The following is a 26,030-nucleotide window of genomic DNA, read 5'->3' as shown; positions in this document are numbered from 1 at the left end:
ATCGGTGACCGATCGATCGGCACACCTCTATTATAAATATATTCTTGCATCCTAGAAGAAGGAAATATATGCAAGTGTATTTAAAAAAATTAAATAAGGATAAGAAAGGAGTTTTTTTTTGTTTTTTTTTAAATCTGGAGGTGTTTGGTTAGTTTTTCATGAAGTATTTTTAGTGATACTTCTTTTACCTTTTCAATTGTGCTGAAACAGTTGCTTTCTGCTATTTCTTTAAAAGCCAGAAGTGTTGTTAGCCAGTATCCTGAGTGCCTTTGCTGCAACATGTTTTCAGCTCCTGTAGTTGCATACCATTACATTCTCACTCCTTGTTCAGCTGTTTGGTGTGCTACTCCAGGATTCCCACTGCTCTTGGAACCGTTCCAGACAAAACCATCTTCCATTTTAATTAAACCGTACCTTTACCCTCTAAAATATAGTTTTTGCAAGACGAGATCTTTTTTTTTCTTCTCTCGAAAAGGGCTTGCTGTTGCCTTTGTACTGTAATGAACTCTATTATGACTGAATCCCTATTCCACAATAACAAACTGCTGGTACATTCCTGCTCTTTAGTTGGGTTTTGAAGAGTTTTAGGCACACTGAGAGAGAGAAATGCAGCACTAAACAGTTGTTACAGTTTTTGTTTGATCGTCATTTGGCCAGTTTCAACAGATGATTTAAAATCTCTTTGGCGTTCAGCCAAGGATTTAATAACGAAGTTAGAGAAACTTATTGTTGACATTTTGCTACTTCCACATCTCCTGTAAATGGTCTTAAAGAAAAGTGTTATCCTCATGTATTCCACTGTGGCTCAGAGCTTTTTCCACAACCTCAGTGAAATAATTTGTCTCATTTTGTTTAAATATTTTAGCTACAAATCAGCAGCAGAACCTGTATGTCTGGTTGGGCTTAATCTGTAGAAGAAATGAATTCTCCACGTCTGAAGTTCGAAGAGGAGTTTGGAACATGCGGCAGTCTGAAAAATAGTGATTACCATCCAGTTGTTAATGACTAATTATGAAACATTACAAAAACAGCATAATTAATAAAGTGCCTTTGCCTGCTTCAGTCTGTTTCCATAGAAACACCAGTAGCCTCAGTTGAAACAGTTTTTAATTATTTCAAATTCACTATTTTTGCTCATTCGCTTTTGTTTGTATTTGCTTGTTGTGCACAGGAGACATTGTGTGCATGTATTTAATATTTGATGAATATTAAATATGAAAAATCTTTTGATGGAGTTCAGTGTATGGGCTTGTACCATTTAAGTTATATTACACAGAAATGTCCCCATATATGTCAGGTATGTTCAGAGTCAGTACTGAAATGTGAGCAATGCTAATTATTAGTAAGGGAGTTGACTGTGGTGTCTGTGCTCCCCCAGCTGCCGGTGATCTCAGTGGTGAGGGAAACTGAAGCACTGCTGCTGCCAGACGTTGGAGCCATCGTCACCTGCAAGGTCTGTTATGGACAAGCTCATTTATTTAAGTAGTTCATGTGAAAGAGACATATTGTAAACAGAACTATACGTTTCAATCCGTTATTTAAAAGATTTTTTTTTCTTTAAAGCTTTTTCTTCCACTCAACCTTCCATTGTTATCCTTGGACACAGAAAGCTTATTAATGTTGTGAATAATTTTTAGAAATATTTGAAACATACTAAAGCACTTGCGGCTGATTTACAGCAGGTGCATCTTTAAAAAAAAAAAAAAAAAAAAAGCAGAATTTCATCTCTATATTGATCTATTCAATGGTTAACCTCTGCACAGGAATGCAGTGGCTATTCCTGTCAGCATCACTTTTTCCTTCCACTCAACTTTTCATGAACATGCTTAGAAACCAGTGCCTTATCCTCGTTGTGGAGGGGGTCAGTGACCGTCTGCTGGACGTCCATTACATCTGCAGTTTTTTTTAATTTATGACAAAAAACATGATCATAATTACATTTCTTTATTACAACCTATTTTTATTGGTTTTATGCAATATTTTCATTTTTTTGGGAGGAACTTAATTTAATTAAACTTATAAGATGAGATTGACGTTCAATTGATTTACAGAAATGGATTAATCAACAGTGATGGATAATGTAGAGCACAGTAAACCTGTTTACTTTTGGACCACATGAAGAACTTTGACATGTAGGAGAACTTTATCTTTTCTTGTCCAAACACAAAAACAAAACACAAAAAAAGTATTTTACGACTTTACCAATAGTTCAGTGGTTCTTAACCTTTTTTGAGGTTCCGAACCCCCCAGGTTCATATGCCCATGCCCCGCACCCCCCCCCCCCTCGACACAGAAAATAATTTGCGGTATTCTGATTTATTAATGTAATTATATTAGTTGTATTACCTCCCCCACGCCACTAGAGGCAGTACCAACCCCCAAAAGATGTGACTAAGGAGCAGATTTAGACTATAGAATTTGGTAAAAACTGTGAGCTTTACTGAAGTAATTAAAGACACAAGTTCAAATCCATGCTGAGAGTGGAGCTCCTTCCCGCAGCACTGATTGGCTCAGCAATGTAACGTGATCCTCTGGAGCAAGTGATGCAAAGTGGGGCGTCATCACGACTTTACACAGGTGTCTTTACCTCCGCGGCAGAGGCTCCGCCGAACCCCTGAGACCGACTCACCGAACCCCTGAGGTTCGATCAAACCCAGGTTAAGAACCACTGCAATAGTTGTTGTGCAATCTTACATCTATTTTATGCTTCAATTTAAAAGGTGACTGGCATCAACTCCAGGTTTGCGAAGGTCCATATCCTCTATGTGGGGTCCACTCCACTGAAAGACCGCTTCAGAGGGACCATCAGGTAAAACAGGAAGAGCCTCCTGCTTGATTTACTGCCTTTTCTGAGGAACTGTCTCATTCTCTCTCTCTGCGTCAACAGAAAGGAAGACGTGCGAGAGTCGGAGAAAGACAAGGTGCGCGACGATTGACGCTTTCACTCAGATGATCTCCCACGCTTCCCCTTCTCCTCATGTGTGAATTATACCGAGTGTAAACTTTCCCCTCTTCTTCGTGTAGGTGGACATATACAAAAGCTTCAGACCTGGTGACATTGTCCTGGCAAAAGTCGTATCCTTTACTTATGACTAACACGGTTATGTGACAGGTAAATTACTGTTCGAGTGCAGAAACTATGCAGCTCATACCTCAGATTCCTCCTTTGTAACTCATTGACATCCCTAGACTGCATGCGACTGCTTCCCACAAATTAAAAGCCACAGCTGACCCAGGTGATTAACTGTTTTCTTAAGAGCATGTGACGAGTGTCACAGTCCACTCATTAATGCACAGGTGCAATAAACCTGAATAGATTTAAAAAGGCAATTGTAGCAAATAACCTAGTACATTAGATGGGTTCATTGCACATAGATGTATAATTCAGGTGAATTCAGTTTCTCACATGATCCTACAGTCTGGAGGAAAACTGCTGTCCAGAAGACGGTAAATGACAACAGCAACAAAAAGTCATTGCTAAAGAAGCGAGTTGTTCAGAACGCTGAATTCAAGCATTTTGACGGAAAGTTTTGTGGAAGGAAAAAGTGCTCCTATATGCCCGTCAGAGGTGCAGTTATGACATAACTACCATTGTTACCCATTAACTCCATATTATTTTACCAGTTCGCTATCATGTGTTAACTACTCTTTTTACATTTTCATTTCAACATTTCTTTTCTTATGTGAATTTTAAGTATTTACAATTATTCTGCTTTTGTTTTCTCTGTTCCTTTATTTTCTCGTCAAGCACTTTGACTTTACGTATAAATGGTACTACACAGGTGAACCTGTGAAGAGTTAAATCCTTCACCTGCAATGTCAGATTTCGCTCGGGGACGTTCAGTCTACCTACCTGTTAACAACAGCTGAGAACGAGCTGGGCGTGGTGGTGGCTCACAGCGAAGCAGGTAAACCTCACCGCTCGGCTGCAGCTCTCCAACCGGATCCATATTTTACAGATTATAAACACAAGGTGGCGCAAGTAAAGGCGAGATGTTTACTTTTACGTAGCTGCTAAGTACGGTTTTGAATTTTGACTTGATTGTGCAAGAATCTTGGTGTTTTCTGTTTGCAGTTACTGTCAGCCACGTCAGACTCCATTCTTGTTTGTTGAGCATGTCACTGATGCATTTTAAAAATATTTTCCTACATACCAGGTGCCCAGATGATTCCCATCAGCTGGCGTGAGATGCAGTGCCCGCAGACCAACGCCAAGGAGTTTCGTAAAGTGGCCCGAGTTCAGCCCGAGTATCTGGAAGCCTGAGAGACCCTGAAAGTCTGTCGCAGCACCAACAAGCGACTCCTTTCGTCAAGCGGCCTCCCAACTCTTTCCCTGGGTGACATGTGGTTCCTGGGCTACTTCTCATATCGGCTCATTAAGTGTCTTAACGGCTTTACTTCTGCACGTTTTTCATTGTGCTGGATTGAACCCAGAGAGCTCAGTTTATCTTTATCAAAGGTCGGTTTGGCGGTTGCCAAGATTTTACAAAATCAAAAAAAAAAAAGGGTCATTTTTGCACCAAGAGAGAAGTTTCTGTTCCAAACGCAGGATCAGGGTTGTATCGATGCGTATTATGGCAGCATCAGCCAGAACCGTCTTTGCCACCGTTTTGCTGGAAGATGAAACTGTGTTACTGATAAAATCCAAATTTCAGAGCCTCTTCTGCAGAGGCCAGGTCTAGACTCTTATTGTAATTAAATTAATTATCAGCCCTGTCTGTTTTAACCCAGGGTGGATTTATATTTTGGATTTCTGGCCCTTGTGAGTTTGGAATATTTTAAACTGTCATACAAAAAATTTATAATAACATAAAGCTAGTCATTGCTGAACATCTAGCAAAGTTTTCTGCCAAATAAGTTTTAAAAAAAAAAAGTTTTATTCCAAACCAACAACGTACCGGGGATTTCTAAAGTCATCTCACCGCTTTGAACAGTTTCAAATCTTCACTTACCACAATATGTAAAGCATTTAATTAGGAATTTATGAGATCGACAAAAAGTCTTGCAGTAAAGAGAAATGGAAAGAAAATGATGCATGCTTACAAATAAAACATCTGAAATGTGTGGCGTACATTTGGATTCAGCACCCTTCACTTTGATACGACCTCCGCCTAAAAATACAGAGCAACAAGTCGCCTTCAAACGTCCCCTGACAGGTAAATGGAGGTCGTCTGTGTGAGATTTAATGTCGGTGTGAATCCAAAGGAAGGCAGATTCAAAAGCGCGCCGCACCTTTCAGATGTTTTATTTGAAAACGTTTTGAAACCCATGCATCGTTTTTATTTCACTTTAAGATTAAGCACCACTTTGTGTTGGTTTATCATATTAAAAGCCAGTAAAAATCCACTGAAACTCGTAGTTGCAATGCGAGAAGATGCGAAAGCTCGCTGTACCTGAAACCATTTTTGCACAATTTTCTTTAAATCAGCGGGTCTCAAACCGCGTTCCTCGAGGGCCGGTGTCCTCCACGCTTGAACTAAACGGCTCAATCGCCTCGCTAACATGCAGTGAAGCTCTACAGATTAGCGGACGATCTAATATTGGAGTCAGGCGTGCTGAAGCAGAGAGACGTGTACAAGTCGCAGGACACCGGCCATTGAGGACCGGAGTTTGAGCCCGCTGCTTCATGGGGAAAGGTCAGGTTTTATTTGGGGTCAAATGGAGTAATTCTCTGTTAAGAACTGTTCCATTAAAAGTGAAATTTCTGCCACCTGGAATAAGTCAGGCTTCAAATGTGAGTGCTGTGTTCTGAATTTCTACGCTGCATCGTTTGGTCGACCGTAACATTGTAACACAGAACGTGTCGACATGGACTGCGGTCTGTGCTCCAACCATACACTAATGGTTTCAACATGGACGGTAATAAAAAAACAAAGACAAGGTAAATTTAAAGGGCGCCTCTTTAACCTCGGTGAGGTTCTGCCGAGCGCCTTCTTTTACACACGCTCTCATTTTATACTGCTTTTATATGCGTATATACGAGATGTATATAAGCGTATCAAAGGGGAATCAGGTGGTCAGTCCTGCTCAGGGACGCTTCGGCACCCTGTTCCCCAACCTTCTAATTGGAAGAAGATTACCCTGCTGTGGGTAATGGATGCAATGTGTTAAAGCAACACGCTCACTTGAAGCATTCTGCTTCAGTAGACTTGCAAGGTGGAAAGTTTCTCCTGAATGGGCCTTTTCTGAGTATTTACACGTCTTTCCTGACTGCTGTCTATTGTTCCAATACTCCATTAAACCCCATCAAAAAATACTGAAACCCCTCATTAATTAATTTACAAAATTAAATGAAAACAAATTCGTCTTAAAACCTTAAAGTGGTTGGAACTTGGATTTTTATAACACAGGTTTTCTGTATAAAGACATGAATTAGCAGTAGGCATCTTTCCTGCAGATTGTGCAGATTCTGTGGCTGATCTGTCGATAGGAATTTACAGAAAGATGATCCATGTCGTATAGCCTGTATTTTTTGTATCCTTGCAAGACTTTCTGTATTTTTAAAGTGGAACTGGAAAGCCTAAAGCAAAGTGACTTTAACAAGGCTGCTATGCTTGGAACACAATGAAACACAATGTATGATTCCAGCACAATGTTCCCGCTGAATGTCTGTGAGCCATCACTAACAAACTTGATTTTCTGCTTTTCTTAAAGTGATCTTTTTCTTTTATTATTCTGTCCCTGACTGCTAATGTGCAGGATTGAAATTAAATGACTATCAGAGCATTTGCCTGTGACTTTTTTTATTGAATGTCGGCTGCTAGTCAAGTTGCTGCTCAGCCCAGTGTGTCCAGACATTCACATCTGTTTGAAAGGCTTCCAAACCATTCCAGTTTTTAACCTTTAAAAAAATAAATAAAAGCCAATTTGTGTATAACACATTGTCAGATGGAAAAAAAAAGTAAAAATTGAAAGATTTTTTTTGAGAATTTATTAAAATCATGTCTTCAGAGAAATTTACAAAACCATAGCACAACATACGATTAAGCAAATTTCTCATTCACAAAATGCCATTATATAAAACACTGAGTTATAAACTACATCCTCCAGTTGAATAAATACTCGAAGTACAAAAACGCCGACCTCCGTAGTTAGTCATCAAAGCGGACGGATCGAGACGCATTGATGTCGATGGAGAACTTCTTGTTGGAGGGCGCCGTAAACCCAAGTCCCGCCCCTCTGTTGCTGAAGTCCATTTTCCGTGCGTGTGCTCGCTCAAACTGTCCCAGAAGCCCTTGCTGCAGCTGCTGTTGCGCGTCCTTCCCCAGCGCCATGTTGGCTCCTCCAGCCGCGGCCCCGGCTGGCTGGAAGCCCTTCTTGAAGCCGCCCATCAGCCGCAGGAACTTCTGCTGCTGTTGGGAGCTGTCGAACTGAGCGGTACTCCACTGACCCAAAACCTTCCAAAGACATTAGGAAGAACATTTAGGTTCTGGAGCTGGTATTGACATCTGAATATCTATATTAGGAAGCTGCGGCATCAAAGGAGTGAACAAAGCCTCGGCTGGGCTTCCATGACAGCTCATCAGTGCTCTAATCTGTCAAAGTTTTAGGCATTAGCACACTTATGCTAATGCGCTAATTGGGGAGCTATTGTTTTGCTTAGTGCATTAGTTTACTTTGAAAACCTTTCACGCACTTAGCTTCCTATAAACTGCAGTTTTCCAGATAAATTCTGGCCGTTTCGTACACTTTCACATGAATTAAGTTCAACATCTGTTGATGCTTTGGTTATCCACTGCTAAAAACTCTTCAAGTAGTTAGACCTTTATATTCATGCTCTTATTTTGAACAGCAGTTCTGCTTCCCATCATGTTTTCTTTTTCTTTTTTTAATCATGCATCGCTGTTAAAGTGGATGTTTGTGCGTCAAAATTACAGTTGTACCAGAAATGCGAATACAAAAGGTTCTGGTTACAGTTTTCAACGCTTTCAAGTCTATCAAATAAATAAATGGAAATGAACGCATTAAAGTCCTGGCCCTGGTTGCAATATGGTTTGTCACTGACATATTCAACATGGTTGAACTTCGCACATTAGCATTAGCTTCTGTTAAACACCATGTTGGTATGGCCCTTTAAGGTTAGTGTAACTTTTTAGTTAGCAGTGCCCACAACTAGGACTAGTTATAAAGATGAAAGCATTTATAGGGCAGGCTTACTGTAGATGAGCTAACATGAAAAAATAAAGAAAATATCCACTAATAATATAGCTATGAAGCTCTGCATTACTATAACCCATTCATGCTGGTAAAATGTAGAGATGCAATAATCTGGTCTTTACTGGTTCAATGTCCTAAAAACAACAGAAAAAACAAGTAAAAACTCAAAATAAACATCTGATTCGCCCCCAAAAAAGCCAGAGCATCACCTTGGCTTTATCATAACTACCTGGAGACAACTTCATGAAGTGGAAGCATTTAAAGTTTTAAATCAACGATCAAAGGAATTCAAGAGAAATCCTGATACTGACTGCAGGTTTATCAGGTTGGGAAGCCTCCTCGATCTCCATTTGAAGAGCTTTTCTTCTCTCCTGTGACCAAAACATCGTATAAGACATCAAAATATGGAGTGCATGTGTGCTATAAAGTTAAAATCCATGTCAAGAAATTGTAATTCCTAAACTAAACATTCTTCAAATAACACTTATTTGCTAATAAGTAATTAGATGGGGCCATTGATCCACGATATGTCAACGATATGATGTGTAATATATAAAAATTATAATTTTTACAGCTCCTCTTTGGCCCAAACCAGTCTTTACAAGTAAACAGTCTGGTTCACAGAGCTTGAAGAGAAATTATTCCTCCAGCTGAAAAGGTGAGACAGATAGAGGGTCACTAAGAATCCTCCTTTTTCTTTTTCTTTTAACAAATACAAAGTTTTGCAAACCATGAATTGGGTTTGAATGAGTTTGGAATCGGTGAAAAACAATTCGGTCCAGGTTGAATCAGTCTCAATCAAAGTTGATCCTGATCCCAAGAAAAACGTTTAAAATGCTCTCTGTTGCAGGTTTTTTTTTTCTTTTTTTTTTTTTTTTAAGAAAATGAAGGGTCTCATTCATGAACACAATCCCACAGTGGAAGTGATGCAGAGATGTTTTCACCTGATTAATGGCGACCTCATCGCTGTTTCCGGGCTTTGCCGACAGGAAAACGACATCGCCTTTGGGAAAGTCCTGAAACACAAACCCAGGCTGGTCACTGACCACTCCAGTAAGTTAAAAAACAACAGCTGAACACTTAATTTTTGGCTCACCTGTGAGTCTTCCTGCTCCTCTTTGTTTTTTTTCTTCTTTTTCCCCGTAGCCTTGGCCTCGGTGTTCACGTCCTGACCGTCTTTAGCTGAGTTTTTCTTCTTTTTGCTCTTCTTGCTCTGCGGCTCAGCAGCCAGAGCGATGCCGTCCTCCACACCCTCCTCCTCCTTCACTCTTTTCCTTTTCTTCTTCTGTGGCTCCATCTCCTCTGCTTCTACGTTCCCATCTTCCTCTTTGGCTTTTTTACTCTTGTTTTTCTTTTTACTCTTTACCTCGCTTACATCTTCCTCTACAGAAATCTCTTTGTTTTTTAACTTGTTTTTTTTCTTTGGGAGAATTTCCTCGTCCTCTGTCGACTTTTTCCTCTTTGCTTTGATTTCGTTTCCCTCAGATTTACTCTCCTTCTCTTTCTTACTTTTTAATTTCACCTTGCTGACCTCTGTCTCTTCTTTTTCCACTTTTATCCCATTTTCCAACAGTTTTGCTTTCTTTTTTGCTTTTGTTTCACCAACTCCATTAGTAATTACAGGAGTTTTCTTTTTCTTTTCTACAACTAACTCTTTAGTCTCAGCTGTCCTCGAAGCTAAATCTTTGCCTTTTCCCTTCTTGGGTTTCTTGCGATTATTACTTCTGATTGGCATTTCCTCATCTTTTTCTACCTTCATATTTTCAGGTTTGATTTGTACACATTTTTCCTTGAGTTTCTCCTCTTTCCTTTTCTTCTTCTCCAATTTTCCAGCCTTCAAGGTAAAGTTTTCTGTTTGAATTACACCGTCTCCTGCTGGCTTCTTCTTCCTCTTATCACCGTCATCCGTTTCAATAGTTGAAGAAACATCATCATGTTTCTTCCTTTTCGCTTTTTTCTTGTCTTTCTTCTGATCGGCTTTTTCTTCCTTTTCTTTTGCCACGGTTTCTACTTTTTTCCTTTTCTTTTTAATCTTGGCTTGGCTCCCGTTCTCAGCTGCGCAGATTTGGATTTCTGGTGAACATATTTGTCCTCTCTTCTGTTTTTTCTCCTTCTTTATTATTTTTGCCTCGCCATTCTCCCCCTCCATCTTTGCTTGAGCACTGATCGTGTGGCTTGTCTGGTTTAAACAAGATCATGAAAAAGAAAAAGAAATATTAATACCGTTACTTTGGGTGGGGGGGGGGAACAATTAGATTAATAATAAAAACACATTTTGTACATGCCGGAGGAGTCGACACTGACCAGAGGTTTGGCTGGCTGTGTGGGCTGAGACTGCTCATCAATGTCCCTCTGCAGAGCCAGTAGCTTCTCCTGCAGCAGAGCCAAGCAACAAATCTGCCTTAACGTCCACTATGAGTGCAGAACACGAACGGCATCAAAAACAACTACCGCGTCATCGTCGTTTACAGGCTGTGGAAAGCTGAGCCTGGAGCTGCGTTTACTCCATCAAGTCACAGTGTAACGGACTACAGAGGCGTTCAAGAGACACTGAAAATGAGAACGTCTGAAAGATCTCGTTTCTATGCTTTTAGGTTCGCTGAGAGGGTTTTGATTTCATGCGTTCACTGATTGAAAAAAGAAACACTTGTGTCTCATCTTATGGTTTTTTTTTTTTTGCATTTCTTGCGTTTTGTCTCATCGCAACCACAAAGCGCAATGTATTTTATTGGCATTTTAAGAGACACACCAACACAAAATACGGTGTTATATTTATTTATTTTTTGTAAATAAATATCTGAAAAGTGTGGCGTGCGCTTGCTAAATCTGCTCTGCTCGTCTGATCCAGATTTCTCGTGTCTCCTGGGCCGAACTGTCCTAGACTAAATCACGATTTTCCCAGAGCGCAGTTTGTAAACACCCTGAAATTATTAGTGAAGGCGTCATGTGTAGCAACCTGGGTTTAAAACCACAAATAGATCCACTTTAAAAAGGTTGAGTTGACAAAAAGCAAGTTAGTCTTTTTAAAAAATTCAAACCAAAAAGTGCAGCTTGCTTTTCTCACTCTGAGTCTTTATATTCTTGTTTTCTGAGGCTGTTTATTCATAAATAAATGCATTCTTCAATTGTGTTTTTTTTATGTGTTTACATATAAAAAACAGAATTAGGAAAAATAGAATCAACATCATTTAAGAGAGTAAATGCTGCATAAGCAAAATTAACGGATTTCTTGCAGCCCTGCGAAAGGACAACAGTCTGGAAACTCAATCGATGTTTTATTCTTTGTCCACACTGATCCAGTTAGGAACCCTGCTAATTAGACTCCTGAAAGCGAATAATTGGATTCTATACTTCTTAAGGATTTTACATTGAAAATAGTTTATTTTCACAATTTTATGTTTTAATGCTTTAATATATTTAGAGACAGAAGACCAACTTTGATCTAGAGAAAGCTGAATGTGACATGAGTGGTAATTAATCTGATTAAGATATGAATCAACCTCAGAAGGTGTCTTAAAGTATAGAGGAAAAAATAAGAAGTTTTATTGTAAAAAGCCTCTTATTGTGTTAATGTAAAACCCACTTGGAGGAAATGTGGGATGGATGTTAAACCGGCAACTTATATGATGAGTTAGACATTTTACCAGCCAGGCTAAGAGACAAAGAATAGAAGAAACACAAATATTTGTAATTACCAACAGTCTGACTGTGACCGTCTAAATGTCGACTATGACTATCAGATTTTTGACTTACAGATTATTTTTAAAAAGTGATAATCGTGGGAAAACTAAGTCAAAGCTACGTCATATTACCTATAAGTGTTCTGATGTGCGATAAATACACATTATAAAGACGGTTAGTTGTTAAAATAAATCATTACCAGGTTGACTGAAATCTCTACGGGTTTAGGTCCAGACTTTTCAGAAACAAACACCACGTCCTCATTGGAATCCGTCTGAAATGTGAACAAAAGTTGGTGTTTTCAGACCTTGAAAGCGGAATAACGTTTACATTCGACTCACAATCTTAATCCAGAGTTGAAAAATCGACAAACGGGATAAAATGACCATAAGAGTAAAACTGACAAAATGAACATACTAAACTATTCTTTCATTCATAGCTGTTGCTAGCATTGCTTGCTGGCTAGCTGCAGCCTTGTTGAAATTAGCCACAAAGAATAAGAGAATTAAAAAAAAACGCAGGGAGCTATTAGAAATTCAGACCTGACAACAGTTCAAACGTGTTTATAAAACTGTAGTTAGTGAGCTGCTTATTTACTTACTTTGTACACTTTGATAATTCACGTGGAGACACATTGACGCTCCAAGCGGAAGTAGCGTTTGCTCGTTCCTGTTAGCGACAACACAGGCGTCCCTAGCAACGTGAGCGCGCATGAAATACGGTCGGCGTTTTCTTTTCCGATAACATTTTGGATAGATGTTGACACTGGATTTTATTCGAAATGCAGTGCTGCTGAAACATCACAAGATGGCAAAAAAAAAATTTTGTATACTTTTGGTTTCCTCGTGCGGCGCAAAAGAGCACTGAGTAGAGAAACCGAAGTCAAATTGTTAGCTTCACAAATTTCTGATTTCAACACAGGTGTTCTGTCTAGTTTTGTTGCCCCGCCCAGAAGGATCATGTTTTCCCGAAAAAACTCTCCCCCGACGTCCTGTGCTCGAACCAGACAGTTCCTACAGGTAAGCTACTTAAAAACAAATAGTATATGGAGAAAGCGTTCAATATTTCTTAACACGAATTTCATAAAGTTGAACCTCGTGTAATATAGTTCAAATGCACATACAATGAAATACTTAAAGTCTTGTTTCTTGTAATTTTAATGATTATTACTTACAGAAAATGATGTTCTTTTGTGGAATACATGTTTGGGTCAATCAGACTGAAAAAAAAAACTAAATATAATGGTGCTCAGGGCGCTTTACAGGGACCAGCTGCAGTCCAATTTTTAAACTGCAGCCCTGAGCAGCCCCTGCAGTTACACAGCAATGACTCACTCAGTATTGAATGGTTAATTTGAAAACACTCCCACAGGCAGCAAGACATTTTTTTGACTATTTTGTGAGATTTGAAGTGTTATGTCATGTGGCTCAATATTCACAGACCCGTCATTGTGCTTTCAGTTGATTTTGAAGTTGGCTAAACAGTAGCTAGTGAGCCTGCAGCTTTTTTTCTGACTGTTGAAAATCAACTTAGTTTCACAAAAATATTTCAATTACTTTGAAACATTTATATTAGCGATACAGTTAGGATTTCTGTTTAGTCATTTTCAGAGCGCAAACTGTCAAATAATTTTTTTTAATTTCTTATGGCAGCCCCTTTTCTGAGGTTTTCTGTATTTGTGGAAATCAAATCAGTGCTGTATTGTCGACACCTGATATTAAAAGCAACAGATCCTTAAGGAGAAGAAAGTGAAACCAGACAGTAAACCATGCAAAGGATGTAATAGCCACTTAGTGCAAGTCACGTTACAAACATTCATTTTAACGCTGCCAGAAAACAGTGACAGTATTGTTCTTATAAACCCATCTGAAAAAGCATTCTTTCTTTACAGTAAAAGTTAAAAAGCAGGTTAGACAAGAGTTTTACATATTGATCCCATTATTTTCATTGTACAATGTACAAGCACTCACCTGCACACAAAAACAAAGCCATTGACAAGTTTACTTATTTTTGATTGGAGTTACAGCAAAAAGGACTGGTCACAGTCGCATACACAATGCATTAACTGGACGTACCGTCCCAGCTTGAATTCACTGTTGCTCTGGAGACGAAGCTAAAAAACCTTTACTCATACGTACACAAAATGTTGTTCTGAAGTACCGGTTTGAAAAGCTGTTTCGAACTAGAGCTTTCAAAGCAATAAGACTGTAATAGAAGCAACATACATACGATATATAAATATATATATATTTTTTGGAAATTCACAGTTTTGGATGAATAAACATTATCTTTGTATTTCCCAGCAGTTAAAATAAAGAATAAACATATGTTGAATTGTTTATTGAACCTTTCCAGTTATCTGCACTGACACATGAAGATAAGAGACACCACAGCCAACAATGCAAAAGAGCGAAGTGACTCCATTAAAGCAAGCAGGACTTCCTTCACTGCAGGTCAGTCTCCTCATGTTGTACTGACGCACTGATTCACGTCAAGTACCAAGAGGACAAACTGTCCAGCGGCTTTCAGTAGGTTATATGTTTTTATATTAAAATGCTTCTTTTACTGCTCTTATGCAATATTCCGATTTTTGAAACTGGATTTTTTGGGGGGTTTTCATTCGCTGTAAGCCATAAAGTTTCTAATCACCAAAAAACATACAGTGAAAGCATGTGGCATGTCATTTTCAGTGTTGTACTGGAGCAGCTGCTGCAAATAATTTCTTGATAATATAAACATTTCATCGAGATCCATCTATTAATAAGATTAGCGTGTAAGAGTCCTCCAGTTTGACTGGTGTAACTTGTGATAACAGCAAAATAAAGAAGCATGGATACATGCATGACTACCAGGGACAACACAGTGGAGTATTTGGGGTTGTTCTAAGCGTTTAATATTAAACGGAGGAAATGTAACCACTTCTTTTTTTTTTTAGTAAAATTGCAGACCACAAATCCCCCAAATATGCCAATTAAAAAAAAAGTCTAGCATGCTCTTTAGGTTTGTTTTATCATTTGCTTATGAGATACTCTGGAGTTATGAGAAAATGTGCAGTTGGTGTCATTTTCCTTAGTAAGGCAGCATCCAGTTTGTGTTGGTTTTAAATAGACATGACTGATTTGATTAATTCTTTATCTATGATGATAAATTGACTATAAAACCACTGTAACAAGTAACTCCCTTTGCTATATATTTATATATATATGTATATATTTACAGTACATATAAATGTTTGTATAAATAAAAAATACTTAAAAAAACATCAAAAAACATTTAGATAAAATACTGTTCCCCCAGATTGTGCTTTCACATGCAACTCAAACAATCTTTAATCTCACAACTTCACCATGATCTCTGTACTGATGACTGACTGTGCAGGTTAGGTATTGCAGTTATCAAATGGCTTTTATTATACGCTTCCTTAAAGCATAACACTTACAGAATAACTACTGAGTTGGGACATTTCTTTACCCCTTAACAGCACCTGATAATCCAACGTTTTTAAAATAAAAATGTGCCAAAGTGTCCCGGCGAGTCAGAAGGTCACTAAGAGAAAAACCCTGAAATACAACCCAGAGGTTAAGCAAGCTTTGTAGGCATCTGCTTGTCACTTAATTAAAGTCCTAAAAGGCTGAGTTTGACAAAAGTGCAGTTTATCGAACTAAGCTTCACTTATTAACAGAACCAGTTGCCATGGCACTGGTGTCGAGGTGCTTGGATAGGATGTTTATTTCAACCACATTAAGGTTGACTTTCTTTCACATGTTCAGATTCAACGTGTTCAGTAATTCTCGTTCAGATAAATCATTTCCCTCATATTTATGTATTCCTCTGTGTAAATATGGCCACTACGCTCCATCCTCGTCTGAATGTCGTGCCGTCAAATCGATCTGTAAAACAAGCTAAAAAGTTAGTCTGAAATACCATTTGTAGTTGTCTTTTAAATATAATATTAAAACATGTGTGCAGAAACACAAACACATTAAAACACTTCTTCTTCTTCTTCTTCGGTAACGGGAAACTCTTCGGCATCACAAAAGTGGCTTGACTGTAACCCTGTCTTGTGTTACCATAAGCGCCTCCCAGTGTAGTTAATGGGAGCTGTGGGCATCTGCAAGAGATGTGGGAATATTTAGGGACAGATTTAAAGGGATGTAGAGTGTTTGTGCCTGCCAATACTTACCGTGCCGCCGTTCATGACCAAAGCCATCTCAGTGGGTTGGTAGACATGGCCTCTGAAGGCGATGCCTGGGCGCATGCTGCCATGGCTGCTGTGGTACGTTCCACTTCGGACAGCTGCAAGAGCAGTCGATGCAAAACATGCACACCAAAAAATTACCAGTGTGGCAGAGTCTGCATGTTATGTTTTTAAACTCCCCTCAAACACACCATTATTATTTTTGAAGCGTCTCATGAAGCGTCATTCGGTCATTATTTACCGAATGACGCTTCATGAGAACTGTCATAAACATTCATAAAGACTTCTTTATGTTCATGACAGGTGTTATGTCGTGTTTATGACAGCTTCATGTCAGTCTTATACTCACCCCTTCAAATAAAGTGTTACCGCATCATTTAACTAGATAACCATTAGCATAGCTACAGTGGCTACTGTACGCTTTTTCCAATAAAAGATCATAACAAACAAACGAAAAAGAAAACATATTAGTCTTTGCTAATTTTATCGTTAAACTGGTCAAAATGATGAATCACGTGAACACAAAGATTTATGACCTGGGTTTGTCTGCATTTGTTCTTCAGAGCGGCCGCGTGAATCTGAGCTGTGTCACCCAAATGAACTTTCCAGACATTTTACATTTAAGCACATCAGAAAGAAAGCACAGTATCAACTTTTAAAACGACTGCCTGCTGGATGGCATGCAGCCTAAACAGCCATTATTTCAGCCCCTGTTTCTGACTCACTGTGCCGCGTTAAGAATAACTGTGCGTGAGGATGGCTTCATGAGAAATTCTGCAGAACCGAAATGCTGCAGAGGAGAGAAGAGACGGCGGAGAGGAAACAAACAGATGGTTGCTGCTGAATCCGTTTTGCAGTGGATAATTTGGAGCCTCTCTAAAGTCTTGTATGTTTCTCTGCAATATCAATTCACTCTCTGTCTGGAACGGCTGCTCTCTGGCAAAACCCACAGACACAGCGGTCTCCAAGGCAACGTTGATATTTTATGTCATTACTGTAACAAAAGAAAAGCGCTTTTCAGCGGAGTTGGAGCAGCACCATAAAACATACCTGGCTTGAGTTTGGGATCTGTTTTCACAAAGATAGAAACGAAAATTATGTACAATTTGTACAGATATAACTGTGTTATATCTGTACAAAGATACAGATATAACATCTTTGTTATATCTGTATCAAAAGATGCAGATATCTTTTGATATCTGTATGATATCAAAAGATATCATACAGATATGATACTGTATGATATCATACATATCTTTTATGTATGATATCTTTTATTTTATTTTAAGAAGCTTAATCAATAATGAAAGGAAGTAAAACTCCAGTTTTACATATCTTATTTTTTAAGGAGATTTCAAACTTTGGAACAACTTAAAACAAAAGGATTCTGCTGACAGTAAAACATTTCTTTGTTTTAAAACATGGTGCATCACCTTTTAACTGTACCAGGCACTTAGTTGTACCTTGTCCCTGATTCGTTAATATCGACCGTGCCGTAAACACCGTATACCAGCAGCTTCCTGCATCTCAACATTTTTTCACAGTCTACGTTATTTCTCATCAAAGATCAACTCCTGATGTGTGCAGCGGGGTTCAGAAAAATGTAGCGATTAGTTGAAGAGGAATGACTCACAGATTTCCATCTTGTGAAGGCTGGTGGATATTCAGACATTTCATGAGATGTAATTGGGTTTTTTGTTTTGTGCAGCAGGTACTTATCCTTGCAGCCCCAACCATACCCCCTTCCCCAATGACCCTGGCAAAATAAGCAGTTGCACAAGATGGGCGGATTGATTTACACAAAGCCATGACAAAGGAGATATTCAAACCTTGATGTGACTCAGATTGAAATTTGCTTTTTTTTGCACCCTTATTTAAAACTTGAATGCCGTCTAAATCATGTAAATGCACCAGATTGGGAGACAATCCATTTATTTATCCCACGTTACCTGTATTCACACATTTACAATTTATATATTATAAGAATGCATGAAGGAGACTTTCACATCAATTTATAACTTTGCTCGTAGATGTTTAGTAAAATAAGTGATTGTCATGATGTGTGTTGATGGTGGACCCAAATGCAGTAAGGCAGAGACGTAAAGTGATAAATATTTAATGAAAAAAAATGATGATAAAAAAAAACTTATAGGCAGCCAGGGTAGAACATAAAACACAGGAACTAGGAACAAAAACAAAAAACCCACTAAGGAGAACACAGGGAGCCAGGGTAGAACAAAAAACTGAGAAGTCAGGAACAAAAAAAAAAACCTCAGCAAGATGAACAGGGAAGCAACGGGTCATAATGGGAGGAATCAGAGCAGGAGATGTGTTTAAATACTGTGAGGCTGAATGCTGGAGCAATATGCCATAAAACAGACACACGGCTGCTGTAATTAAAGAAAGAGGCTAAGGAGCACAGAATTATAATAATAATAATAATAAAACTAGAATCAATAAATCAACATAGGGCCTGACAGTGATGCCAGTTTGTTTCACAATCCAATCCAAGCTGATCCAAAGTAAGCTCCTTCAGAGATTCCCAATTGATTTTTGATAAATGTCTGAAGGTGGCTTTATAGGCATAGTTTCATTATTTGTCATTAGTGAAGCTATACTTTACATAATTTGGTTTGGAAAGAAAACTAAATCTCTGCCAAATGTGAAACTTCAAAAAACATTGTGGCTTTGGTCATGCTTTTCACCTGAAAGAGTTGTGAACTTACTGAAGTTGTGCCTTTCAAGATTTTACCCAATTGTTGAACTGACACATAAAAATAGCATTTTCTGTCCACTAGGTGGCACAGCAGTAAGATTATTGCATTATTGATGGCTAATGATTTATAATGACTTGCAAAGTTAAGACATAGGAGGAGTCCCTACTTTTCTTTGGCTTCCAGCTTTATTGATTTTCTTGAATTTAAGATAAAAACAAGGCACACCTATGATCTAAACTTTATGAAATTAGATAAGTTATATCGACTTCACAAATATACTTTTATGAAACAGCCTGTTTATTATTGTATTGAGCACGAGCGCCAGAGCTGACGTTTCACACGCATGAACCTTTTTCCACCTCAGACGTGTGAAACTTCAGTCCTCAGGCGATTTAACTTTTGTGATCGAACACACCTGAATTAAATCAACAAATTTCTTACTCATAAAACGCCCCCTCTTAGCTGTAGATATAGTTTATAAAGCAGTTTGTGATAGCATCTTTATCTTTGTGTTTTTAATTACATTAATGATTAGCATTTAAAACTTAGAGTGATTACTAATAAAAATAAATGTTTGACTAAAGTAGGCTCCTGCTGTTTTTTCTTTTTTTTTAAAATCCAGAATTGAAATGTAATCAGGCAGAATTGATGTTAAATACATGCTAATGTGACAAATACACAAGAATCTCCCTGCTTCTTTGAATTTATGATAGAAACGGTTAAATGGAAATAGAAAGACATTTTTTCAGGCGTATGTTTTAGGTTCATTAATACATTAATATAGTTTAATGAAGATTGCTGCTGCGCTTTTTGAACACAAACTTGAAAATAAGCAAAGACATATGTTGTTTTCCTACTTAATTCGATATTCTCCATTAACAGCTGGTAGATTAAATTGCTGCTCCATGTATTTATTGCTAGCGGGAACCACGCTGTTGGAAATGCTACTTGGTGTTAACATCTTCCTCCCTGTGAGGATGAGTGTTATTTTTAGAGGTCCATTGTGTTGTTTTGCATTTGTTGTGTGAGGTCTATTTTTAGCCACTTTGGACCAATAATTGTTAGAGGTGTTGAACAGGATATAGTTAATTTTATGCACTTAGCTTCTAACGTATGGTTTTCACATTCTGCATGGAAAACTGTTGACCCCATCCAATTGTCAAATCTACGTATGCTGCAGGTTTGATCACATAATTGTCTGAAAATGTCAAACCTTTTCAAAATTACTTACTCTTGCTATTTTATAGAGAAACTGCACTGGGTGACAGTTTTCACTGTGTTCACTTTTCTGTCGATTGCCTAGACTCAGTGGTTTCACAGTTTGCTGTAAAACGTCTTTCAGATATTTTTTTTTATTAATTAAATGCACTAATTGTCTGAATGAGCTCTGTAGAAATCTGTTCATGATTCACACGATTACACAAGTGACAACAGGTAAACGTCTAAAACGCGCTGGAAATTCCCTGGGGAGCATGACCATCAGCCACTGACACAACAAACAGAACCACAAGCACACGTCGGGCTTACTTGCACTGTGCTCCTCCATTGAGAAGGCCTGGTTTTCTTGAAAAGACTGGTGAGAATGTGCGGGGTGATCGTCTCCGAAATGAGGAGCCGGCGACGCGCGGCCGGTGTCGAAGAAATCTTGCGTGTCGGATTGCGTTAGATTTTGGAGACACAGGTAGGACTCTGGGATGGCGTGGAACAGCAGCAGGATCCAGCCCTGGATCACCAAGGCCACAGCCAGCGCAGGCTCATCCAACACTTTTGCATCCTTGTTTCCTCCTCTTTCCCTGCTCCCTCTCCCTCTCAACGCCTGGTTGCCGTAAAGGTAAAACCCCAGCCAGGCCACCCAAAGCAATGCGGACGCCAAACTGGACAGGAAGACCCAGACGGCATTGCACTTCCATCGTCGCTTCTCAGTCTCTCCTTCTCTATCTTCTTCTCTGCCGTCTCCTCCGTCTTCTCCGAACTCTCCTCCGCAGAGCACCACTCCAAGGGAGAGACCCATGGCTATGAGGAGCAGGCCCAGAGTGTAGCTGCACATCAGAGCAAAGTCTAAGGGAGGATATTCGCATGCTGGGTGACCCTCTCTCACGACAGTCAACAGAACCCATTCAGCAGAGATTATCCCCTGAACCAAAGCCAACGCCAGTCCAAGCGCTGCCAGTGTGCTCCCAGTGGGGCTCGACTTTCCAGCCACCAGCCGCCTGAGTCTCACACCTTGAACTAGCAAGCAGGAGAAGCAGAGGGCAAAGAGGGGTCCCCAAAAGGCCCTGCGCACCACGCAGAGCACCTGGGTCTTCCCCACCAAGAAAGCCAGAGAGATGGTGAAGATCCCGAGGAGGGTCCCCAGGAGCAGGAGCAGAGGGCCGAGACCGGAGCGCCTGGCCGGGTCGGAAACCCCTCGCAGCTTGACGATGAGAAACACCGCAAGAACCAAAGAGGTGAGGCCGCCGCTGCAGGCCACAGCCTCAAGGACGACGCCCCAGACCGCCTCTAGGTCGCACAGCACTCTGTAGGGGGCTTCCACGCCCACGCTGCATCCTCGGGGAGGTGGGGGTGTGGGCTGAGACGAGCTGCAACTGATCAAAGTCAGGAGGCAGATGACAAAAGGGTTGATGGCCATCTTGGCGACAAACAAGGAAAACAGGGCAAAGAGAGACACAGTTAGAGTTAGATAAGCAACAAGTCATTTCATCCATTCATTTCTACGTCACGTGGCGTTACACGAGCACATCAGCTGCTCTCGCATCTTCATTCTGAGAAAAATGGTGAAAACAGCAATTTCTGCTTTTATTCCACAAGCCTCTTGTGTGATGCTGTTCAAACACACACACATACACACACACACACACACACACACACACACACACACTGCACAGAATAGCACAGGTTTTAGCACTGGGCAATAGTTTCCATGGAAATGGGAAACAGCGTGGGCTGGTTACATTGCATACTGGGCTTTTCAGGAGTCGAGTTCAGTACCTAAAAGCACAGAACAACACAACACTCTGCACGCACACACACACATACACAATAATTATTCACACTTGGATTGATTTAATGAATATAATGCATTCTCCAGCCCTTACCACAGCATTAACATGCACCTTTAAATTAACTGCTACCTTGATACAGAAAGCTTGTACCAAAAAACTAAAAAAACCTGTAAATCAGTGCTTTCTTATGGTTTCAAATGTAAATTGTTGCGTAAAATGAAAATGACCACATTTCATACAAAGAAGTAAAGCTCACCTCAGATGAATTCTTGACTTGAATTCTGGGTCACTCACAGAGCAGATATATCATCATTTCCCGCACATCATTATTTGACATGACTTAAGTCTCTCTTGAGTGTTTTCAGATTCTCACTTAATGAAGTCCTCGAGGCAGCAGAAACGAAACGGTTTCCATTTTGTTGCTGCCTTTCCTTTCAGCTCTGACTGCTTAAAAGTACGACAGCACACTTTGAAAGACCTCCGGCGTCTTGCTGATGTAGTGACTTGTCCAGCTGCTCCGAGAAGAAGAAGAGGAAGAAGAAGAAGAAGAAGAAGCCACAATTATGATGCATGCCTCGAGACTTCACACACCCACACGGTCAAATATATCTTCAGCCTCTTTCGCTCCTTTCTCTCTCACTCCCTCTGTCCTCATCTTTCTGTTCGTGCAGTCTGCATGTCTGAGTTGCTTTCTCTCTCTCTCTCTCTCTCCCAGCTTCACGCTGAATCTGCGGAGGTGTCAACAGAGCAAGAGAGAGAGATGCAGTCCCAGCTTACCTCTGCTCGCCCACACACACACACACAGGGCAGTGTGATTAGCTGTTGCACCTGTCTCACCAGAAAGAAAAGAGGAAATAAGCTCAGTACATAAGCATGGCAGTTCACAGCCTGTCCGGCATTAATCACTTCGTTTGCACATCTTGGTGTTATTTCATCTTGGTGTTATTTCCCACCTTCGTGCTCCTACTTCTTCTGCTTCTCAGTCCCTTCTAAACTGGGGGGGGGATTTTTGCTGACAAACGATGAATTGCCGTGTTATTAAGAACTGCTCTGAAATGGAGATGAAGACGGGAGGCACGCTGCAGAAAACGGGCATCTCGCTTGAGAAAGAGCAGATGGTCGCTCTAAACACAGGTGAGCCTTTGGCCATGTGACCATCCCAGTAGAGAGCGTTGCATAATGCCCTGGAAGACATGATTCAATTAAGTCTGTTAAGAGAGGAGTAATCTCCAACCGTCTACATGCGGGGATAAAGAAGGACACAGGGAATGTCATGACAAGGTGCCGTCCAGGAAGGGATTGGTGTGCGAGACGTTTTTGCGCTGTTTCGTTGAGCCAGAAATCCAAAATCTGTCAATTTTAATAATTTTTTAACTCCTGCAAGTAGGGTGTGACAATACCTAAACCTCTTGATATGGGAAGAGACGCGATATTGAGTTCACAAGAACGAGATGGGTCAAAAGGGCAGGTGGTTCAGACAGAGGCCAGTTTCTATGAAGAAGCGCTGTATTTACTCGTGGAAAGTTTGGGAGCTGTAGTTTTACAGTGCAACTCTCCGTCCTGTTAAATAAAACTTTGTACTGTGCAAGGAAGCCTTCACGAATGAGCACAAATACAAAATTTTTTTAAGATTTATTTTTAATTATTTTAGGATTTTGTTTAATTTCACATGGAATGAGATTCATTTAAGTTTTTGAACAATTGTGAAATGTGCTATTTACAGTCAAAGAAATCTACTTTTGAAAACAAAACCACGTGCTCACCCAAATCAAAGCATAAAACATTATAAATCACATTATAAATTTAAATGAGTATATTTGGTCTAAAAAAAAATTCAAAACTACATCTTCTTGAAAATTCGAATATGATTTAATCATGATTATTTACTATTTACATACATGGTCTCTAGAGTAATAATTACAAAGTAAATGTTCACAGAATCATACGATATAAACTAACAATGAATCATTTTCAAAAGATTTAAGCATATTACATTTTTATTAAAAACATACATTCCTGCAAATCTTTTCAAGAAATTAGCTTTTAAATATCTTTTGATATGTTTAACACATTGGCTAATGTACAATTATAAAATTATTTGTTTGTATATGCAAAAGTAAATAAAAAAAACCTTCTTTCACTGTTTCAATAAAATATCAATATTTCAACAAAAGCAGTCTATTAAAGAGACATTCAATAACACGATGAGCAAAGCTTTGTTTTCACATCTAAATCTGCTGTATGTAATGTAACTTTCATTAAGAAGATATGTTTTTTTTTTTTTTTTTTTACAAATTTGCTAAAAGTGTCACTATGTTATGATAGAGTATAGCCTCCTTCCCGTGGTCCCACTGTCATTCAGAAATACACTGTCTGTCAGAAAAAAAACAATCAGAGCTAGAAGGACGGTGTTGGTGCTGTCAATCACGCCTCTGTTTGCACTGCTCACAGCCTCCCTCTTACTCTCTGCTACACTACAATTTCTCCCCTCCATCAGAGCCTGCCATCAATGCTCAGGCTAGTTAGCAAAGCCACAGATGTTGACAGATAATTAGTTTTCCTGCAAATGTAAGTTGTTTCTCGCTTGTTAGCAAGGATTACACCATGCATCCTGTACACAAGGATGATTGCCGGTTCTACAACCCTCCTTCTGGCTCTGATTGGTATATTTCTGGAGGTGACAATGCCCCATGGCATATTAAACTGTCACAAGATAGTGAGAGTCTTTAAAGTGTCAAATACATTTTGCTAAGTTTCCGACTGCAGCCTTTATTGTCAGAAAAAACACACAATTTCTCCTGATCTTAAGTTAAATGATCATATCCAGTTATAAAAATAACCCTTTAGCAATAAAAATAATTCAGAGTAAAGCAGTACATGTTCATAATACGTTTTAACAGCTTGATAAAAGACATCAGGAAAATTTAATAAGTGTATTTACAGTCCATCTTAATGGATGTCCAGCATGCGGGTCAGGTATTGATGGATTTCACCTGCGTTTGTAGAGGTGCAGGACGTTGTTACACTGTGGGCAGGAATGCTGCACATCCTTGCAAGAATTCACGCAGAAGGGGATACAGCTGCACGGCCAGCAGCTGATGTGAAGCATAGGATAAAAAGATGCAGAATAATAATTGATCATGAGCACAATAGTATTTTGGTCATTAAATATTTGGTTCACCATGAGTTGTGAACCAAATATATAAAAAAAGAAGAAGTAAAATTCATACTTGAGCTTGAAGAGTTATTCATTATATTTTCTAAACTAAGAGTTGATGCTGTACCAGGGCTTTATACTTAAACGCCCACATTTGTTCAGAATTCTCTGCAAATCCGCGTTTATGTGCAATGGCATAAAAGTGCCTCTTGGGGGCAGTAGAATCATATGGGGATTTTTTTTTATCTGTCACTCCTGAATTCTCTGGTGACGTCGTTTGACGCTGCAGCTTTTTGTTAAGAACATTTACTGACCGACAACCACACCCAATCAGTTGTGCTTGCAATCTAAGGACTACACTTCAAACGAATCTTAAACACAGTCTGCATAATTTACATGAATATAAAAATAAACGACCTGTCCAGGTTGTAGCCCTGTTATGCCAGTTGTGATAATGGATGGTTGGATAAAAATAAACAGTTTTGACTCGAGCATGAATTACCCAGAAAAACTTTAAATTTTTGATATTTTCTACAAAGTGCCATCCAGTTTGCTCTTGGACGTTCTTTACATCTGTGGTTAATCAATGATAAAATGAAAAACATGAACTGTGGGAGGAAGCAGAGCAACCAATCAATCAGCAGGAACCTAAAGCAGAATAGACTGAAGTAACTTCACTTTGTGGCAAAAAAAAGTTTTTAAAGGTGGTGGTGCTCAATATTTTAAAGTTTATTAATTACAATATTGTTATTATCCACATTGTATCCAAGTTTATTTCAAGTTTTACAACTTTTATGTTTAATGACACCTCAAACAGGCCCAGAATCATTCATTTTCTTGGACCATCATTAGTTTATAAAGAACCCACCACCCAACATTCTGTGTATTTCTGTGTGGTAGTTTATACTCACAATAACAACAGCACTCCAAAAATGATCCAGGTTAGCATGCCCACTTTGTATTCAATTGAGGTCACAACAGTGTTCTTGCAATGCGGACAAAGCATACTTCCAGCAACGTCAGTGGGCATGTGTTGCACCAACAACACCTGGTTACCTGTCAAGCACACTTTGTTAAAACACACAGTCGAGATATATACACACACACACACACATATA

General features: G+C 39.3%; 4 protein-coding genes and 1 long non-coding RNA gene across 6 annotated transcripts in view; 2 read left to right on the top strand and 3 right to left on the bottom strand.

The window, feature by feature from the left end:
• Nucleotides 1–6,724, top strand: part of exosc1 (exosome component 1) — a 12,645-nt gene extending 5,921 nt beyond the window's left edge. Inside the window, exons 3-8 of the mRNA XM_015060270.1 lie at nucleotides 1,379–1,453; nucleotides 2,721–2,809; nucleotides 2,888–2,921; nucleotides 3,025–3,075; nucleotides 3,824–3,908; nucleotides 4,158–6,724. Coding sequence (XP_014915756.1) covers nucleotides 1,379–1,453; nucleotides 2,721–2,809; nucleotides 2,888–2,921; nucleotides 3,025–3,075; nucleotides 3,824–3,908; nucleotides 4,158–4,264 — 441 coding nt within the window. The 3' untranslated portion in view covers nucleotides 4,265–6,724. The remainder of the gene's footprint in view (nucleotides 1–1,378; nucleotides 1,454–2,720; nucleotides 2,810–2,887; nucleotides 2,922–3,024; nucleotides 3,076–3,823; nucleotides 3,909–4,157) is intronic.
• On the bottom strand, nucleotides 4,871–10,330 carry knop1 (lysine-rich nucleolar protein 1). Its single transcript, XM_015060267.1, has 4 exons — nucleotides 9,254–10,330; nucleotides 9,102–9,173; nucleotides 8,469–8,528; nucleotides 4,871–7,397 (listed from the first exon to the last, which is right to left on the bottom strand). Exons 1-4 carry the CDS (start codon nucleotides 10,304–10,306, stop codon nucleotides 7,092–7,094), a joined length of 1,491 nt encoding a protein of 496 aa, XP_014915753.1. The 5' UTR covers nucleotides 10,307–10,330; the 3' UTR covers nucleotides 4,871–7,091.
• Nucleotides 10,249–11,918, top strand: LOC106964640 (uncharacterized). The gene is made up of 2 exons (XR_001428468.1): nucleotides 10,249–10,339; nucleotides 10,465–11,918. It is a non-coding gene; the product is annotated as an uncharacterized LOC106964640 (long non-coding RNA).
• A 2,530-nt stretch (nucleotides 11,919–14,448) lies between these two features.
• gprc5bb (G protein-coupled receptor, class C, group 5, member Bb) lies at nucleotides 14,449–22,527 on the bottom strand. 2 transcript variants are annotated; one of them, XM_015060269.1, is made up of 5 exons: nucleotides 22,012–22,527; nucleotides 21,885–21,898; nucleotides 20,281–21,382; nucleotides 16,022–16,134; nucleotides 14,449–15,949 (listed from the first exon to the last, which is right to left on the bottom strand). In XM_015060269.1, the coding sequence occupies exons 3-5, from the start codon at nucleotides 21,380–21,382 to the stop codon at nucleotides 15,905–15,907; spliced, it is 1,260 nt and encodes a 419-aa protein (XP_014915755.1). In that variant the 5' UTR covers nucleotides 21,885–21,898; nucleotides 22,012–22,527; the 3' UTR covers nucleotides 14,449–15,904. The 2 variants fall into 2 exon arrangements, with proteins under 2 accessions (XP_014915755.1, XP_014915754.1); XM_015060268.1 differs by lacking the exon at nucleotides 21,885–21,898 and having other exon boundaries at nucleotides 22,012–22,523.
• An 855-nt stretch (nucleotides 22,528–23,382) lies between these two features.
• Nucleotides 23,383–26,030, bottom strand: part of LOC106964649 (cell death-inducing p53-target protein 1 homolog) — an 11,126-nt gene continuing 8,478 nt past the window's right edge. The window contains exons 4-5 of the mRNA XM_015060283.1: nucleotides 25,824–25,968; nucleotides 23,383–24,850 (exon numbers count right to left, since the gene is read on the bottom strand). Of these exons, the coding sequence (XP_014915769.1) occupies nucleotides 24,745–24,850; nucleotides 25,824–25,968 (251 nt within the window). The 3' untranslated portion in view covers nucleotides 23,383–24,744. The remainder of the gene's footprint in view (nucleotides 24,851–25,823; nucleotides 25,969–26,030) is intronic.

Source organism: Poecilia latipinna, unplaced genomic scaffold (assembly GCF_001443285.1).
Source record: "Poecilia latipinna isolate Pla-1442-1.1 unplaced genomic scaffold, P_latipinna-1.0 Scaffold1698, whole genome shotgun sequence".
Taxonomy (NCBI): domain Eukaryota; kingdom Metazoa; phylum Chordata; class Actinopteri; order Cyprinodontiformes; family Poeciliidae; genus Poecilia; species Poecilia latipinna.
The sequence above is the reverse complement of the archived record's forward strand: the minus strand, read 5'-3'. Positions and strand labels throughout refer to the sequence as shown.

What these genes read in the sequence shown, in the direction of transcription:
- knop1 (XM_015060267.1), bottom strand. Translation starts at nt 10,306, where the DNA reads ATGGAGGGGGAGAATGGCGAGGCAAAAATAATAAAGAAGGAGAAAAAA. An exon ending in ATGAGGTCGCCATTAATCAG is followed by an intron (nt 8,529 to 9,101) that starts GTGAAAACATCT and finishes TTTTGGTCACAG; the next exon opens with GAGAGAAGAAAAGCTCTTCA. An exon ending in CCCAACCTGATAAACCTGCA is followed by an intron (nt 7,398 to 8,468) that starts GTCAGTATCAGG and finishes TGTCTTTGGAAG; the next exon opens with GTTTTGGGTCAGTGGAGTAC.
- gprc5bb (XM_015060269.1), bottom strand. Translation starts at nt 21,382, where the DNA reads ATGGCCATCAACCCTTTTGTCATCTGCCTCCTGACTTTGATCAGTTGC. An exon ending in AATGGAGGAGCACAGTGCAA is followed by an intron (nt 16,135 to 20,280) that starts GTAAGCCCGACG and finishes CTGCTCTTGCAG; the next exon opens with CTGTCCGAAGTGGAACGTAC. An exon ending in TGGTCATGAACGGCGGCACG is followed by an intron (nt 15,950 to 16,021) that starts GTAAGTATTGGC and finishes CATCTCTTGCAG; the next exon opens with ATGCCCACAGCTCCCATTAA.